This window comes from Anomaloglossus baeobatrachus, chromosome 2 (genome assembly GCF_048569485.1).
Source record: "Anomaloglossus baeobatrachus isolate aAnoBae1 chromosome 2, aAnoBae1.hap1, whole genome shotgun sequence".
Taxonomy (NCBI): Eukaryota; Metazoa; Chordata; class Amphibia; order Anura; family Aromobatidae; genus Anomaloglossus; species Anomaloglossus baeobatrachus.
The window spans coordinates 481,970,895-481,991,104 of NC_134354.1; the positions used below are offsets into that span (position 1 = coordinate 481,970,895).

The window sequence follows — 20,210 nt, forward strand, 5'->3', positions numbered from 1 at the left end:
CAATCTTGCCATATAAGTGCTTATATTTTTGAAGGACGAGTTGTACTTTTAAATGAAACCACAAGTTTTACCAAACAGTGTCCTGGAAAACAACAAAAAAAATTCCAAGTACAGAAAAATTGCAAAAAAAAGTGCGATTGCACGATTGTTTTTGGGATATTTTATTCACCGTGTTCGCTATATGGTAAAACTGATGTCGGTGTGAGGCCTCACGTCAGTAAGAGTCCGTAGGCACAAAACATGTATAGGTTTCTTGTTATCCAAGAGGTTAAAAAAATTCAGACACCTTTTGCGCCATTTTCCAAAAACCGTAGCGTTCTTATTTTTCAAGATCTTTAGCTTATTTTTTGCATTTCGAGCTGACATTTTTAATGGTACCATTTTTGCACAGATGCTACATTTTGGTCACCTGTTATTGCATCTTGCGCAAACTTTGTGGAGACCAAAAAACCTAATTTGGGTGTTGGAAGTTTTTTTGTCGCTACGCCATTTATCGATCAGATTAATTGATTTTATATTTTGATAGATTGGGCGTTTCTGAACACGGCGATGCGAAATATGTGTATATTTTTTCTTTTTTTAACCCTTTCACTTTCAATGGGGCGAATGCGGGGTGATTTGAATGTTTAGGTTTTTTTGGTTTATTTTTTTAAACTTTTTTTTTACTTTTTTCAATTTTACTAGTCCCCCTAGGGGCTATAAGGATCAGCTGTCTGATCACTGGTTAATTTCTGTAGATCACAGCTCCATTGCTCTGATCTGGAGAAAAGCTGCTCTCCTCTCAGAGACGGCGCTCTGCCGGGTGTAAGAGGAAGTGACTCATGATAGCTACAGGAGTCATCACATGACCCTGTGCTACCATGACAACCATCAGAACTACGTGATCATGACACGTGACTTCCGATGGAGCCGGGTGAGTGAGTGCTTACCGCGGCTGAGATGTACACAAGCGCTGTCACATTTTTACAGCGCGGTGCAAGGGGTTAACAGGCACAAATGGAGAGTGGATCCACTCGTGCCTGATAGCCGCACATGTCAGCTGTTCAAATCATGTGCGGCAGTCGGCAGTGAGTATACTGACATGAGGCAGTCGGTAAGAGGTTAACTGCACTAACAGTAACAAGTTGGATATTGTGGAAAAAAGTTTGTTTAATCAATTGAATTATAGCCCTTCTGCAAGTGAGCATAGCTGTAGTTATTTCAGGTGGTTATTGTTCAGCGATATAAGCAAGCAGCCAGAATAAAAGAACACAATAAAGAGAACATGACCTTTAGAAGACCAACATCTTAACATCACCTTGCAGCTTACCTGCTGGAAATCTTTGCATGTTTCTGACAGCTGCTTTATGTCTTCTGTATCAAGAAATGATAAGATCCGTATCTTGAGGCTATTAGGTATCCGAACAATGAAATCAAATTGCCCTCGGCACAAATTTAATACATATTCCATTGTGCCTTTGCCAAAGATCTTTTCTAATGGTCCTGGATAGGTAAAAAAGCCACATTGTTAATAATTTAACATGAAACTGAGACAATGAAAATACTTTTTAAAGAGAAAGCATGGTCTTAATAAATTAGATATTGATATGTGACCTGACCCTGACCCACCAGTGCACTTTTTGGCCACAAGAGAACAAAAAAATCATGCTTGATTACCATCAATCTATTAGTTAAAAAAATCCACCTTAGAGCACGCTTTGGTTATGTGTGTAGCATGCATCTAAGGCCCCCTTCACACGTCAGTGATTCTGGTACGTTTGTGCGTTTTTTTGAACGTACCAGAATCGCTGACATACGCAGACCCATTATAATCAATTGGTCTACTCACACATCAGTGATTTTTCACTGAACTTGTCTCCGTGTAGCGTACACCCGTGGCCATGATTCTGCACGGAGACAAGTCAGTTTTTTTTATGGCATCACTGATGACCCACGGATCACACTATGGTGTGATCCGTGTGTGATCAGTGAAACACGTACCAGAAAATCACGGACATATTAAATATTTTCAACTTACCTTGCCTGCGATTCGCTGTGCCTGCTCCGCTCTCGGCAGCTCCTGCCTGGCTCATGAATATTCATGAGAGCAGGAACTGCCGACCAGGAAGTAGCTGCTGAGGGCGGTGGGCGGACGCTGCAGAGCTGGAGACTTCAGCACCATGGACAGCAGGAGCGAAGGCAGATGAGTAATGTCCGTGTGCAATCACGGAACACGGAGGGACATGTGCATGTTTTACACGTCAGTGAAGAACATCAGTGGTTTTCACTGACGTGTGAAATGGGCCTAAGGCTGGAGTCACATTAGTGTATGGCATCCGGTGCAAGAGCAATGGATGCAATATGTTAATGACCCCCGACTCGGGCTCTGCTGCGAGCGTGAGCAGTGTCATGCGAATGTGTCCCGATCTTGCGATTGGATCACAGCTGTGAAGCTGAGGGTGGGCGCTGCGGAGGAGAGGGAGGGGTTATTCCTCCCATCTCCTCCATTGTCAGCCTGTGCATATATTGCACTGCACTGGGATAACATCCGAGTGTAGTCCGATGTATCTCTCGCCCCCTTTTCACTTGAATGGGTGCGAGGGATATAGATCTTGCAGAAAATCGCAGCATGCTGCTACTTTTCTCGCATCCAGAATCTGGATGCGAGAAAAGCTGACCAATTGCTCTCCCTCATTGACTAGCATTGGTCAGAGTGCAATGCGAGATTTTCTCGCATTGCACTCATCCGATTTCAACGCTTGTGTGAGTGTACCCTAAGGAGGACACTTGAGACCTTAAAGAGAATGTGGCAGCATGTTTTTGTAACCTCATTTGACAGCAACATAAAGAAGGCAAGGAGATTTTGAATCCAATGGTGAATCACATGGATTACTTGCAGCCATTCTGACATAATAAAAAAATTGAGTTTTAAGCATGTAGCTGAGCCCACACCAGGCTCTTAATCAGGCCCAGACAGACCATAGGGCAATTCTGGCAAATGCCAGATGGGCCAGTCCCTGTAGTGGGCCGGTGCCTGTAGTGGGCCGCTGTATCTGCAGTCCCCGCTGCGCTCCTCAGCAGTGTGTGCATGCTTGGCACACTAGCTGTAGCAGGACCAGGAGGCAGCGCGCTGTGCTGTGCCGGTCCTGCTGTGTGATAGTGTGCCTGGCATGCACACACTGCTGGGGAGTACGGCGGTGGCGGTGCCAGTAGCTTCCTCCTTCCTATTCAAATGTATTTGCGTCTTTCAGATGTAAATACGTTTGAACAGTGAAGCGGGACTGGGCCCCGCCCCCAACGTGCAGCAATGTCATGAGATCAGCACATTGCTGATGTCATCACAGTGCTGCGGGCGCCACACAGGATACATCATGCAGCGGTAAGCGCTCCATGGAGGAACCGAAGAGACAGGTTTAATTAATGGGGATGAGTGGGGAGTGGCTGAGGACACATAACGGGGAACATTTGTGAAGGAACACAGCTTTGTGACAGGCAGAGGGGGAGTACTGTATTCAGAGGGAGGGGGGGAGGCAGGAGTGTGTAGTGATAGGGTAGTGTAATTTTTGTGTGTAGAGGGATGATGGGCGGATGCATTGTATTATGTCTGGGGAGGGGGTAATGGGAGGTGCATTGTATTGTGTGTGTGTGTGGGGAGGGGGTAATGGGGGTGCATTGGATTTCTGTGTGTGTGTAGGGGGTGATGGGGTGCATTGTATTGTGTGTGTGTGTGTGTGTGGGGGGTAGGGGTAATGGAGGGTGCATTGTATTGTGTGTGTGTGTGTGTGTGTGTGTGTGTAGGGGTAATGGTGGTGCATTGCATTGTGTGTGTGTGGGGAGGGGTAATGGAGGATGCATTCTATTGTGTGTGTGTGTGTGTGTGTGTAGGGGTAATGGGGATGCATTGTATTGTGTGTGGGGGGAGGGGTAATGGAGGGTGCATTGTAGTGTGTATGTGTAGGGGTAATGGGGTGCATTGTATTGTGTGTGTATGGGAGGAGATGTAATGGAGGGTGAATTGTATTGTGTGTGTGTGTACGGGTACATTGTATTGTGTGTGTGGGGGGAGGGGTAATGGAGGGTGCATTGTATTGTGTGTGTGTGTGTGTGTGTGTGTGTAGGGGTAATGGGGGTGCATTGTATTGTGGGTATGTGTGTGTGTGGGGGATTACAAAAGAGCAGCTTTGGGGGAATATATAAATAATAACAATAATAATAATAATAATAATAATAATAAAAAAGGGGCAATATGGGGGATATTATGGAGAGAGGCAGTGTGGGGTATATTATAAAGAGAGCAGTGTGGAGAAGCTGTGTATGGGGACATTATGGAAAGAGGCAGCATGGGGGTATATTAAGGAAAGAGGCAGTGTGAGAGGTAGTTTGGATAAGGGCAGTGTGGGGGGATATTTTGTGAAGGAAGCACAGCAATTATTTATTCAGGGGCACAGCATGGGAGATATTTATATTTATGGGGCAGTATAATGATACTTTTATTTTTAAAGGTGCTGTGTGGGGAAGTGCTTCTGAAGAATAAGGAGGGAGGGCTTCAGAGACGAGCTGTGGCACGAAACCTCATCATGGCGTCTGTACTGCATGGAGACAAAAGGGATGGGATCGACTAAGAAGATGTCACCTATAAAGGTACCTGGATGTAGATGATTATTTGTGATATTGCCTGCGTCTTATCAGTATTGTGGTTCCTGTATGGTCCGCAGTCTGATAACAACTCCCAGCATCTCCTTACCATTGTTAAGGACAATCTGGGAGTTGTAGATTCCGGGCAACTTCCGAGCCTTCCCATTGTAAAATACAGATGGTTTTCCAAGTGGAAAACACCAGAAGAATAGAGCGGTCACTTCTTTTAATCATTTGGTGGTTTTAGAAACCTGAAGTGGGTAAAAGATGCTGAAAATCCTGAACCTGTGCACAGTGAGTAGATGCATATGGTCATTCGAGGATTTTTCATAGTAGTTTCCATGGTGGGATCTGCCCCCCAAAAAATGTCATTGCACATTCCCTAAGTAGTATGTGTCAAAAATTACTGACAACAACAGCTTCCCTGATCACCTATCTGTAGAATAGGTCATCAATATTAGTTCAGGGGGATCTGATTTTGTATCCCGGCCCATCAGCTATGTGACCGCAGCATTTTATGGAGAGCAGCATCCTTTTCATTATCTGTGAGACCCAGCACTGTAGGGAAAATAGCGGCTTCAACAGATCCTGCAACTAAGGGCGGCTTTGCACGTTGCAACATCGCACGTGCGATGTCGGTCGGGTTAAATCGAAAGTGACGCACATCCGGCGTCACTTTCGACATCGTAGTGTGTAAATCCTAGATGATACGATTAACGAGCGCAAAAGCGTCATTATCGTATCATCGGTGTAGGCTCCGACTTTTTCATAATTACGCTGTCGCGACAGGTACGATGTTGTCCCTCGTTCCAGCGGCAGCACACATCGCTGTGTGTGAAGCCGCAGGAGCGAGGAACATCACCTTACCTGCCGCTGCCGGCTATACGGAAGGAAGAACGTGGGCGTGATGTTTACATCCTGCTCATCTCCGCCCCTCCGCTTTGATTGGCTGCCTGCTGTGTGACGTCGCTATGACATTGTATGACCCGCCCCCTTAGGAAGGAGGCGGGACGCCGGCCACAGCGACGTCGCAGGACAGGTGAGTGCATGTGAAGCTGGCGTAGCGATAATGTTCGCTACGCCAGGAATTACAAGATATCGCTGCTGCGACGGGGGCGGGGACTATCGCGTGCGACATCGCAGCATCAGCTTGTGATGTCGCAACGTGCAAAGCCCGCCTAAGAGCAATAAATAGGCCTGAGCTGTAATACTGGACGCAGCCGTGACTAAGTTATATGGTCGTGTTACACAATCTACAAGTGCACAAAGATATTACACATTCACCACGCGAAAAGTGGGCCTGTGCACCCCCAAATGCTAGGGCGGAATTTTAGTCCCAGTCTGGCCCTGCTCTGAATAGAGATTGTGCATTGACTGTGAGGTGTCTTTCACAGCAGGGGAAGTGTCAGACTGCAGGGCACAGTGATCTTGACCCAGCAATGTTAATCACAGGATAATAAAGTCTTTAGTTTAAGTAAACAATAGCTCAGACACAGATGAGAGGCATAATTGCTCATGGTTTCTTTTTTAACCCTTACAGCATGCTGTCCTCAGCTTACATAGTAAAAACCTGCTGACAGATTCCCTTTAAGTTATTTTCTATATTGCAAAATATTGCTTTGCAAAATATATTTAATTTTAAAACTGTACATTGCATAGTTTCGCTAATATTCTTCCTCGAGATGAATAAAAATTAACTAGGTGTTACCATTTCTTTTGTCAATGAGGCCTGTCCCCACACACTGAAACTTCTACATCAGTGCTGACAGACTCTGAACACGAAGAAACAATGCTCCAGAACTGTTATTTTATTGGGAAATTAGACATGGAGAGATCTGAATAATCTTTAATTAATCTGTAAATGGACAGTGTTGTTTCCCACTATGAGACTCCTTCATCCTCCCAATTTCCAGAATTGATTATTAATTTTCAATGTATTGGTAAAACCGGTCTTAATAGATAAGACATATTATCAATCAGGTTTTTTTTTCTGCCTGTAGAAGTCTAAGTAGAGGAGAGAAGGAAGTAGCTTCAGAGTAAGGCTGTGTTCACATGTCCTGAAATCCTGTAATGATCCGTTTGTAACGGATCCGATGGATGTCAAATAACTGATCCGTTAACGGATTGTACAAATCACTCTTATAACCCATCCAATAACGGATCCGTTATCTTTATAGTCAATGGAACCGATAACTGATTAGTTGTAATTTTATATAGTTAGCTAGCTAGAGAGAGAGAGAGAGACAGATACACTGGAGATCAAAATTAGAGAACAATTGCTTTTTTCAGAAATAATGTAATATACATTGATCAACATTTGAAGGTTTTTTGTAAGGGGTACACCATGCCACTAGAACTGAGTTTTACAAAAGATTCAAAATTTATCACCATAAAACCTTTATTTTGCCCAAAACGTGAATTTATAATTAGAGAACAACAATGACTGCAGCACAGAGAAAGATTACAACTAAATTTTCTGAAGGTAACAACAGTCACCAAACAGTAGGAAGTGCAATGGCCTTTGCTTTGAATGACTTCAGCACGTCTGCGGCCACAGGACATCACTAGTCTCTCACACTGCTCTGGGGTGATTGTGATCCACTCTTCTTCCAGTCTCTTCCTCAGTTCTTTGACTGTTCTGGTTTTCTTAGCCATAACTTTGTCACCAAGGATTTTCCAGTGGTTTTCTATTGGGTTTAGATCAGGACTCCTGGCTGGCCATTTCATTGTTTCAATGTTTTCTATTTCAAGGAACTGCTTTATCCGTTTTTCTGTGTGATAGGGGGCATTGTCCTGCATGAAAATTGCAGGCTGATTGAGTGATGAACACAAGTAATGCACCCCGTGTTGTTTGAAGAAGGTTCTGATACACACTTACATTCACTCTGCCATATGGCTGTATGAGAGATCCAACTCCTGCTGCAGAAAACATTCCCCAACCATGACACTTCCTCTACCACCATTCACTGACTTCTTAACACACTTTGGTTTCAGTCTTTCCCCAGTGTGTCAACTAACATAATGTTTCCCATCAGACAAATAAATTCTTGCTTTCATCACTAAAATGAACTGTGGACTACTCCTCCACACAACATGCTCCTCACCAAAGTTGAGTCTAGGCTTTTGATTCTGTTATTGAGAGGTTTGGAGTCCAAATGCTATTAAACGTCGTGACCCTGTATGATGAGACAGGTCCTTACCCTGTTCAGTGCTGAACTGGCTAGCAATTCCAGCTGCAGTGTTGCAATGATTACCCATGGAGATTCTCCGCATTATCCTGTCCTCTTTTGCATTTGTCTTTTGAAGGTGACCAGCCTTCTTGAGGGACTTTAAAAAGTTTGTGATGTTGTAAAGATGCAATATTTTCGAAATCACAGACTTGGAAAGACCAACTTCTCTTGCTATGGCTGATAGGGTCACGCATTTGGCCATCATCTGGACAACCTGCTGCTGTAGGATTTCAGTCACTTTGGAACGGCATACCATTTTTGCAAAGTAAGTGAAAACTGGAAAGTTAGGCTGCCAGTTAGGCCTGTTTCAGACATCAGTGATTCTGGTACGTATGTGCTAGCTTTTATACATACCAGAATTATGGGCATATATGCAAACACATTATAATCAATGGGTCTGCGCACACGTTAGTGATTTTTCACTGACCGTGTCTCCGTGCGGCGTACACGTGTGTCCGTGATTGCCGCACGGAGACATGTCCATTTTTTTCTGGCATCACCGATGTCCCACGAACCACACTATGTTGAGGTCCATGAAACACATACCAGAAAAACAAAAAACACAGACATGGAAAATAAAACACATTTTTAACTCACCTTCTCCAGCGACGCTTGTCTCCGGCCTCTGCTGCCTCTGCTTCAGAGCCATCTCATTACTGCATGCATATTCATGTATGCAGGAACAGCCAACCCAGAAGTAGCTGCAGCGGAGGTCACCTCCGGCTGGAAACATAGCAGACCCGAAGAGTTCAGCACCACGGATAGCAGGAGCGGGGATAGGTGAGTATAAGTCCATGTGCAATCATGCAATTGCCTTTCCTTCTATGTATCCTGTTTTCTCTGCATCTGGTATGTGTGTACTGACCACTCCATGAACCACCCATTCTCACTTTTCTTTATGACCTCCTTGTTATCTGTGCCGATGTTTTCCTACAGCTGGGTTCAGCTTTGATGTAAGTAATCAGGATGAGTACCAGCCCCTCCCTTCTGTGATCCACCTGAGTGTTCTCTACCACTATATATGTGGCTCACATTGTCGGCTTAGCCATTGTCGGCGTGGGGATCTATATGTGTTCAGAAAATGAATTAGACCGAATTGGGCCGGAAGGGACCGGGAGGTAACTGGACACATAGTCACTTTAAACAATGTTTGTGTGTCTTTTTACTTTCACCCCTATAATACCTCACTTTCTAATTTTGCCTCTGATCCCTACACCTTGTAATGATCTATTCATTTCTCCCACCATCTTCCCTACCCACCTCACCCTCTCCACAGATCTGTTCCTCCACATTACACCCTGTGTCTCCAGACATACACGGCCACCTCATGGCCTCTCCTGCTCCCACCTACTAACACTCTCTCTGCTTCTCCTCACTGCTGGGGATATCTCTCCAAAATCCTGGCCTTCCTCACCCCATCCCCATTGTCACATCTAACTGCTATCCACAATCTAACACAAATCACAAATTTGTGCAACCCTTCTAACCTTATACCCATTCACCCAGCCCCCGCTCCCCCAGTCCCTTTATCAGGAGCCCTATGGAATGCTCGCTCTGTCTGCAATAAACTTTCCTACATTCATGATCTTTTCATCACTAATAAACTTTCCATTCTTGGCATCACAGACACCTGGCTCACCCCCTCTGACACAGCCTCTCCTGCTGCACTTTCTTATGGCGGTCTCCATCTCTCTCACACCCCCCGCCTCAGTAACAAGCACGGTGGAGGAGTTGATTTGCTCCTGTCCAACCAATGCTCCTTTGCACCAATTCCACTTCCACCCTCTGTTACTATCCCCTCTTTTGAGGTGCATTCCGTACGCATCTACGCCCCTTCCAACCTTCAACTGGCTGTCATTTACCGCCCTCAAGGGCCAGCCACTGCCTTTTTTGACCATTTCACCACCTGGCTACTACATTTCCTTTCCACCGACATACCCACCATCATCATGGGTGACTTTAACATTCCATTGACACTTCCCACTCATCTGTCTCTAAACTTCTAACACTCGCTTCCTCCTTCGGCCTCACCCAATGGTCCTCTGCAGCTACTCACAAAGATGGCCACACGCTGGACCTTATCTTCACGCGCCTCTGTTCCCTATCTAACCTCTCTAACGCACCTCTCCCCCTGTCTGACCACAGCCTACTAACATTCTCTTCCCTCTCTTCTCCAAGTACACAACCCCCCCTCCACAAACTTTCACACCTTCGCAGAAATCTCAATCACCTTGATTTACACGCAATTTCTCAGTCTCTTTTCCCTCTTGCAGACATTGCTTCTTCACACGATGAAGATTATGCCACCACTTTATACAACACCACCATCTCTGCAGCTCTCGAATCAGCTGTCCCCCTCACACACACCAAAACCTGCACAATCAATAGGCAACCCTGGCACACAAGTCAGACTAAAGAATTGAGACAGGCTTCCAGAATCGCTGAGCTCAGTTGGCAGAGTTCTCATTCCGCCGAGCACTTCATCGCATACAAACAGGCCCTCACCACTTTCAAGTCTGCACTCACTGCTGCAAAACAAACCTACTTCTCATCACTCATATCTTCTCTATCTCACAATCCTAAACAGCTATTCAACACTTTCAACTCTCTCATCCGTCCCCCGGCACCACGTCCCTCTCCTCTCATCTCAGCTGAAGACTTTGCCTCTTTCTTCAAGCAGAAGATTGACAACATCAGAGCAAGCTTTGGCCCACAATCACCACAGCCACTCCTCACAACTACTCAGCCTTCTTCCTCCAAATCCAGCTTCTCCACCATGACAGAAGATCATCTTTCCACTCTACTCTCAAGAGCACATCTCATGACTTGCCTGCTTGATCCACTCCCATCCCACCTCATCCCCAATCTCAACACAGTCTTCATCCCAGCCCTATCCCATCTCTTCAACCTATCACTAACAACTGGTGTATTCCCTTCATGCTTTAAACATGCCTCCATCACACCCATCCTCAAAAAGTCCTCTCTTGACCCTTCCTCTCTGTCAAACTATCGCCCCATATCATAAACCAACAGACATAGGAAGTCTTTTAAATTTGCCAAATAAATACCTGCTTATTTATCTTTGGTTAGCTCAATAAGGTATGACAAAAAATGCATATCAAACATTTTTATTAATTCAAAAAGTCATTAGAGCAATTCAAGGGGACATAGTTATTACATAATTTTACAATAAAACCAGGTTTCACAAAGACACAGAAGGGTGAAAGAAAACCCCCACCGGTCTACACATGATATATGTAAGCATAGTTTTTTTGGACCATGTAATTGCCACATACAATAAGATAAATAGATTCCCAGCTATAAAACACTCTGCTACCGCATTAATAAAGTACTGCACAGCACAACCAGAGAGTTACTAATGAAGTGGGACAAAAAGGAGCACAATGGCATACAGGTACACAAAGCAAATACTATGCAAACTGCTTACCAGAAATAGAACGTGTAGACAGGTGGGGGGACAAGTCCCAACACGTGTTTCGCATGTTGCTTCATCGGGGGACCGTAGACACTGAGAAGAAAGTGAGGGTATATATGTCTTCCAGAGTCCACATGATGCAGTGCACCTGGCACACTCAGGGTCCTCAGGTGTAATGCTGCAGGCGACACGGGCTCTCCGGCGCTCCACAGGCTAAGGAGAAAACTCCTGGTGACGTCATTTACCCATGGAGCACAGAGTAGGAGACCGTGCCGTCTGCGCATGCGCCAACCGCGGACCAGGAAGCCAGTGGAGGCAGGTAAGGAGATGTTCCTCGCCCCTGCGGTGTCACACATAGCGATGTGTGCTGCTGCAGGAATGAGGACCAACATCGCTAATTAGAAGAAAATGATTTTTTGTTTTAGGACGACCTCTCCGCGGCAAATGATTTTTGCCGCTTTTGCGATCGTTTTAGGTTGCACATAAGTGTCACACACTGCGATATCGTTAATGACGCTGGATGTGCGTCACAAACAACATGACCCCGACGATAATTCATTAACGATATTGTAGCGTGTAAAGCCCGCTGTACAGTACAAGCAATGTGCTGTACTGGATAGCAGAAAGAAAGTACAATACTGTATCCACAAATGCAAATTGCTAGACATGCTATATAGTACATACTGTACAATGGTATAATTTATATACATACATATGTACAGAAAGTTACCTCCAGAGCAAATCAGAGCTTGGTGAAAGGACAGAACTGAAAGTGTGCACGATGAGTATTTGCTCTTATTGCAAGGCATTGCTCTTAAACCAGGTTACAATTTTTTACAATTTTTTGCTTGTCTTGCAAAATGCTCTCAAACCAAGTTACTCTTAATCCAAAGTTCCACTGTATTTGACCCAAGTAATACAATTTAAGGGCAATGGTATCAAATACCAATTAAATGTATGTAAAGTTTGCAGAAAGTAATAAAAATTCCTTCAAACATTCTCTCTCATTATTCTGGCATTTGGCAAATATAAATAATTTTGGTAATCCTAACTGACCTACAACAGGGAAGGTTTATTCTGATTTCATGTCAGATAGTGAGAAAAGCATGCAGATGTGTCTTTTTAGAAAATGGATAGAAACTTATGGTGTCAACTGTATATATACATATAAATCTCAAAGTAACAAATAGTTATCATTTCCTAAGCGGTAACTTATGATTACCGTAACTGCACAAGCAGGGAGCTGACAAGCAATGCCCAGGCTTGCCTGAGTATTTTATTGTTTGCCACTTGAACAAGGTTAGACCATATGGATACAATAGACAAGAAGAACATATTTTCTTGAATAAACAATGTATGACTACTCATGAAATCATCACTTTATTTATTGTAGCACAGGGGGTATGAATACTTAGGATGAAATTTGAGGCGCTGATGTTGTAATTTTATGATTTAATTGTTGCACTATGGTAACAGATACGCTAGAGACATTTGGCTAATGTAGTACACCAAACTATATGATTCACTTGTGAAATGCTCATTCAGAGTATGTTGTGCTTGGCACTGAAGTAATGGCCTAAATCAATTCAAAGGCTGAACAAAGCAATATCTGACGTGTAGATGCATCAGAAGCCAACATTTTCCAAAATCCTAACCTTTTGGACAGTGTTAAGCTATGTTATCCCAATTATATTAGTAATCAAAATATTCATATTTATTTTCAGGTTTCGATTTTTTGAGGTGCAAAGAATTCAAAGTGAACCTGTAACGAAGAAAATGCAGTCAAACCTGCAAGCATCAGGTTGTAGAGCAGGTGGAACTAACTAGGTAAATATACAGTTTTGTGAGAAAAGATTCAGTACTGTATAATCTGTGCTTTCATCATTAAAGAGGTGGTTCACTACTCTGTAACAGTGGTCACCTCTCTGTAAAACTGACAGGAAGGCTTTTTCTATATACCTTGTGTTACCAATTCAGCCTCTGAACGGCACTATCGCAAGTCTGCTCATCCCCATGAAGTGACTTCTAGTTGATCTGACATCACCGAGGCCGGCCCCAGTCTTCCCGAGTGACTGGGCTGTGGACGGAGTTTCACTGCTCATCACAGCCCAGCGCGTGCGACATGCTGTATTGTGACTCTGGGCTTTGATTTGTGGTGAAACACTGCCCACAGCCCAGTCGCTCAGGAAAATTGGGACCGGCGTTGGTGGTGTCAGGTCAACTGGAATTTGACGTGACATCACCAGGTCCCAAAGGAACGGAGCCCAGGAGGACACTTCATGTTGATGATGGTGCCGCGATAGTGCCACCCAGAGGCAGAATTGGCTGAACAAGGTATTTAGAAGAAGCCTTCCCTACCAGTTTTACAGGGATGTGACCACTATTGCAAAGTAGTGAACCACTCTTTTAAATCCTTTGCTGTTTCTAAGCTTTTCAGTCCAGTGATCCTATTAATGATTAACAGCTTTCTATGTATAGGTGTGCATAAAGAGATAGCTGTCAATCATTTATAGGACTGCTCACTGGACCAAAAATCCCATAAGAACAGACGATTCAATTATGAAAACACAATTTATCTTTTCTCACTAAACTATATCACTACCTAAAAATCTCTCAGGGGCGTACATAGAAATCATAGGGTCCCATAGCATAAGTTCTATCTGAGACCACCCCCCTCCTCCCCCCCAAAAAAATAAGATTTGGCTAGGTTACATTATAAAATATGTCACAATTTTTCAGCCCGTTCAAAGTAATTTTCCTCCTATTGAAGCCCTTAGATTCCCCTATCACTGCCCTCATAGAGTATAATGACAACAAAAGTGCCCACAAACCCTGTATTATACCCCCAAAGTAAATTCCAGCACAGTACCAGCAACATGCACAGTATGATGACCCAACTGTACCGACCCTTCAACTACCCCAATAAAGTATGGTAACCCCAACACAGCATAATCCCCAACTGTGACCCTCACACAGCCTTCCATACAGTACAATGGGCCTGCAAACAGTATAATGGCCCCCACACCACTACACACTATATAAAGGCTCTCAATTTCCTTCACACAATTCTTCACACTAAAGCCAGCTTTACACGTTGCAATTTCGCATACGATATCGTATGCGATTTGCAACGCCCCCATCGTATGTGCGGCACGTTCAATTTGTTGAATGTGCCGCACAAACGATTAACCTTTGTCACATGTACTTACCCGTCCATACGACCTCGCTGTGGGCGGCGAACGTCCACTTCCTGGAGTGGGAGGGACGTTCGGCGTCACATCGACGTCACGCGGCAGCCAGCCAATAGAAGCGGAGGGGCAGAGCTGAGCAGGACGTAAACATCCCGCCCACCTCCTTCCTTCCGCATTGCCGGCCGGCAGCTGCAGGACGCAGGTAAGATCTGTTCATCATTCCCGGGGTGTCACACACTGCAATTTGTGCTACCCCGGGTACGATGAACAACCCGACGTGCAATTCATGAGGAATGTACAACGTGCGTGCGATGAACGTTTTACCGTTCAATCGCAATCGCACGTACCTGTCACACCCTGCAATGTACCTTACAATGCCGGATGTGCGTCACTTACGACGTGACCCCCGCCGACACATTGTAAGATACATTGCAGCGTGTAAAGCGGGCTTTAATTAAATAAACAAGTGGAAACACAGATGGGTATAAATGTCATGTGTGGAAATATATTCGCCTAAAAGTATACATGGAAAATCAATTGGAGTTCAATCCAACAATTAAATACTATATCCTATGAAAACATTGCACATAGAAACTCATATATCACATATCATGTGTATTCATTAAGTTTTTATTGAAGTACAAATAAATGTATTAAGAACAATGAAAAGAGTAAAAATGTGGGAAAAGCAGTGCAAGTAGCACCACAACTCATGGTAAAAAAAGCAGGCAATAGCAATATACTGTTTGTATATAGTATATATTCTTTACAGCATTTTCTGTAAAGTATGTGTCGCGGGCGGAGGAGGGGACGCCGCGCTCTCCCACTGCTCGGATCCGGCTGCCGCTGCGGCCTGCTGCTGCTCGGTGGCTCGAGCGATGGGCCGGATCCCGGGGACTCTAGCGGCGCTCCTCGCCCGTGAGTGAAAGGGGTTTGGTTTTTGGGATAGTCTATTGTCCGTGACGCCACCCACGGTTGTGGTGATTGAGTGGACACCACCGCTGCTCTGTCTGGGGAGCCCGGGAGTGATGGTATGGAGCAGCCAGTTGTTGATTTGCCCCTCCGTGGGTAGGGGGTTTGGTGATCCCGGGGCCCAGTGAGGGGGTTGGATGGTGGACAGGCGGGTTATGAGGTCTGTGGAGGTGCAGGGGCAGCGCTGTGCCGCACGGCACGGAGGTACTCACTCAGCCAGTAAACACGACACAGTTCTCGGTAAACAAACGGCTGGTTGGACGGGTCCCTCGGACGGTTACGGTGCTGATGTTCCCTGCAGTTGACGGTGACGGTCTCTTCCCTGCACCTATGTGTAGTCTGTTGGTAGCGATGGATTCCCACCGGTAACCCGCTCCCCAGCTTGGATATGAGCCGGAGGAGCCCCTCTCTTGCCCGTAGGCGCTGGCACTGGGAAACTGGTGCCTTGGCGGTGGCGGTGTCTCCCCTTAACGGTCGGACTGTTGCCTTCAAACGGGACTTGGTTGTTGGGAGACAGAGGTCCCCTTCACTGACGGATTTGGCAAATTATGGCGACTCCTAGCCTTGCCGGGATCCGAAAGGCCCCTGCCCTGGTGCTGACTGTTCTTTGTATACCGCTCCAGTACCGCCGGGTCACCACCCGTCCACGGTCCTTTCGGCAACCTCCGAGCAATCTCTCCTGCAGACGGTCACCGCCGTCTGTCAACCTTGCTGTCTCAGTCCGGGGCACACACCCGGACCAACTTCAGGCTTCTTGCTGTCACTTTTCTCTTGTCACTTCCACTACTGTCACTTGCTCCTTTACCACTTCCTTCTACTCTCAACTCTTCACTAGACTCAACTTCACTCCTCACTCAAGCTCTTCCCTGAGCTAACTACCTGGTTTTCCCGCCTCCAGAGCTGTGTACTCCTCGGTGGGTGAAGCCAACCGCCTGGCCCACCCCCTGGTGTGGACACCAGCCCCTGGAGGAAGGCAACAAGGATTTTAGTTTTGACTTCGGTGTACCTGCAGGGAATGTGGGGTGCATGTGGTGTTATGACCTGTGACCCTGGCTTGCCCAGGGCGTCACATATGTGCCTTAGTATATATCTATAAACAATGATAGCAATTTGTTTATCCATTTTCAGCCTAAAAAAAGGAATTATAAGTATAACTGCATTTATATACCAGGTATAGTACAATGCTTATATACAATTTTTTTTCTCAATATATTTACATCAACCTGAAGCCATAGTAATATAGGGCAACAAATATCATATTAACCAATAGTTGCCAAAGGAAAAGTATATATAAATGCATTAAACAATTAAAGTAGTGAAAGTATTAAGATATGCATCCAAGTGGCAATACTAGTATCGATCAATCAGCTGTGCATATAACCAGGGGCATACATAGAAATGATGGGGCCACATAGCAGAGGTTCCAATTGTTCGCCCCCCCCCCCCCCCAAAAAAAAATAAATATTCGGCTGGGTTACATAGTAGGATATATGTCACAACCTTTTAGCCCTTTCAAAGTAATTCTCCTCATATTGAAGCCCCTAGATTTCCCTATCATTCTACCTATAAAGTGTAATGCCAGAAAAAGTGCTTTGCAGATACTGTATGATACCCCACAGTGAATTCCTCCATAGTATGTTCCACACGCACAGTATGATGACCCTACACTACTCCCCTCACCTACCCCAGAAATGAATGGTAACCCCAACACAGTATAAACCCCCTGTGACCCCCACACAGCCCTCCATGCAGTATAATGGGCCTATAAACAGTATGATGGCCTCCACACTACTCCACACTGTATAATGGCCTCCACACCACTCTACACTATATAAAATCTCTCATTAGCCCTCCAAACATATGATGGACCCCCACATTATCCTTCACACTGTATAATTGCTTATATACAGTATAATATCAATCAATTAGCCCTCCATAAAGTATAAAGTTTGCCTCATTGCAATCCAAACATTAAAATGGCCCCACATAGCCCTCCAAAAATTATAAAGGCCCCCACATAGCTCTCGAAATGTTATAATGGCCCCAACATAGCCTTCCAAATATTATAATGGCCCTACATAGCCTTCCATATAGCATAATGAGCTTCACATTGCCTTACATATAGTATAATGCACCCTCCATAGTACTCCATATGGTGTTATGGGTCCCATATAGTGCTCCATATAGTATAATGCACTCCCCATAGTCCTCTATATAATGCACCTTCCATATTCTTTCATATAGTATAATGCACCCCTTATAGTCCTCTATATAACATGATGCCCACATCAGAGTCCTCTATATAGTATAATGCACCCTCCTTAGTACTCTATATGTTGTTATAGGTCCCATATAGTGCTCCATATAGTATAATGGACTCCCTATAGTCCCTCAAAATTTTGCATCTTCCATAGTCCTCCATATAGTATAATGCATAGTCCTCAATATAGTATAATGCATCTCATAGTCCTCCATATAACATAATGCACCCTCCGTAGTCCTTTTTTGGAGTAGTGCGCATGTGAAGTGGGGTATTGTGATTTTTTTAAGCTCTTTATACATACAGAACAATTTTTCTATCTTCTCCAAACCTAAACCTAAAATACACTCCCTGACAGAAGTTCTGTCGCTTATCCATGTTATGTAAATAAAAGTGTGAGGAAAATCCGGAGATATGACGATAAATCATGACATTCAAGTCATGTCAGGAAGCCCTCTCCTGGTGTCACTACCCCCTTCCCTTCACACAACTGGTTTAGCAACAAATCCATGGCCATGTCCTGTGATATGGAAATTAGGTGGCTTTAGGACAATGGATACAGGATGACTCCCTGCCGTCACCCTGTAGTAGGAGCTGCTAGCTAGTTAGCAAGGCTATGGAAATAGCCAGACAGAACGACTCCAGTAAAAAATGGTTCATATCTCGCAAGCCATATCTCCGATAAATATGGCAACCATAACAATGGTGTCTCCGCATGTGGACGATGCTGGCACACCCTTTTTATGGAAGTAGGACATTGGGAAACACACCAAACGTGATATCAGCCATATGGGAACTCGTAGACAGGTCATGAGTCCCCTCGTTCTGCAGCTAAAATTCATAACTGTCACAATGAGAGCATTGGCGTCCGTCTACGACGCTCCCAGGCACAGTTATGGCCAAAATCCCCTTTTCTGGATAATTCTGATCCATGCAGGGGGAGTGGCAGTGCTTCCCCGTGAGGTCACTAAGGTAGGAGGGGACCTGGATTGCCCAGGTTGATAACCCTACTTCGGCCATTTTCCAGTGTTCTTCTGCTCGGGGCCTGGTTGGGACAGACCTGTGAGAGAGTTCCTGGAAACCTGGTCTACAGCGCCCCCCTGTGGCCAGACGCACAAGGTAACTGATTGAATTGCATACCTGTTGTAAACCATGCTTTATCTGTAACTGTACTCTGACATAACTGTATATTCTGTAGATTCCCTATTGTATATATTGTAGTTTCTAGTGTGCTTTAGGCGATTAAATTATATAATTAATCCTGGGCTGTTCTGTTATCTCGATCTTGAATCCCACGTCTGTGTGTTCGGCTAATAGTTACCGTAAATCGGTTGGTGGCAGCGAGTTGTGCCAAGGATTATTGTGGGGAGGCCAGTGAGATTCGGGGAGATTTTATATATTCCGCCCGCGGAGGTCGGGGGAATATATACCCTACTCTCACCGGGGACCCTTCAATAATCGGCATAAGTAGTATAGCGGCCTCCTTGCTTATTGTCGGGCAATTCCATAATTGGCCTGACTATAAGAGGGGCGCTAGAGAGCGCGTCACGTGCTCTGTCTGTCGGTCGGGAGGTATAAAGGAGGGGTGACCCCCCACTTGTTACCCCCGATTGTGACGTACTGGTAGCCAGCGCGGGGGATTTCTGAGTGACCCCCCCGGTGGTTCGTGACATATTGGTGGCATAGCGGTGGGATCGAGATAATAGTGTGTGTGAGTGTGAGACCCATACTCCCAGACACTAAAGACTGCCTGCAGCAGCTGTGGCTGCTGGGGTCTTCAGACTAGCTCAACACTAGAGTGTCAGAGTGCAGATACTGTAAGGTGTGTGGAGGCATCAGGTGTCAGTTCTGTGTCAGTGACCAAAGTCTGCAACAATGGCTGATAGCACCAGGAGCAAAGCCAAAGGAATGGCCGATGCTCAGGCCAGAGACGATGAGGAGGTTGTCCACGAGCCCTCCAGGAGCCCGACGCCAGAGAACAGCTCTGCAGAGGACATCGCACAACCTGGGACTGCTGGACAAGATGAGGAGGAGCTCGCCCAAGGTTCCTCAACGAGCCAGATGCCAGCCCTCCGCTCTGCAATGGACAGTGAAGCACCAGGCTCCGCAGCGGGCCGCAGATCACCACGTGCCATTCCACCGAGCCTGGGAGGCTCGGATAGCCTTCTTAAAATGGCTATGGCCCTTCTCCAGGCTGGAGACCGGGATACCTACGAGACACTCATGGCAGAGCGCAGGGCAGAGCGGCAGGCAGCGCGTGAAGAGCGCCAGGCAGAGCGTGACTACCAGCTGCAGCTAGCTCAGCTCCGGCCCTCATCAGCCACACGTGACCTTCAAGACACCAAACTTCCAAAGGTCCGTGTTGAGGACTTCCCAGTGCTGGAGAAGGATGGAGACTTGGACTCTTTCTTGACTGCTTTTGAGCGGACTTGCTTGCAGCACCATCTGAACAAGGACCAGTGGCCAAATACCTGACCCCCCGTTTAAGGGGTAAGGCCCTGGATATC

The 20,210-nt window shown here is 45.5% G+C and overlaps 1 protein-coding gene across 2 annotated transcripts in view; it reads right to left on the minus strand.

Moving 5' to 3' along the window:
- Window positions 1-20,210, minus strand: part of LOC142291703 (F-box only protein 36-like) — a 68,534-nt gene that overhangs the window by 32,168 nt on the left and 16,156 nt on the right. For both annotated transcript variants that reach the window (XM_075336427.1, XM_075336425.1), the window contains one exon: window positions 1,310-1,482. In XM_075336427.1, coding sequence (XP_075192542.1) covers window positions 1,310-1,482 — 173 coding nt within the window. The remainder of the gene's footprint in view (window positions 1-1,309; window positions 1,483-20,210) is intronic.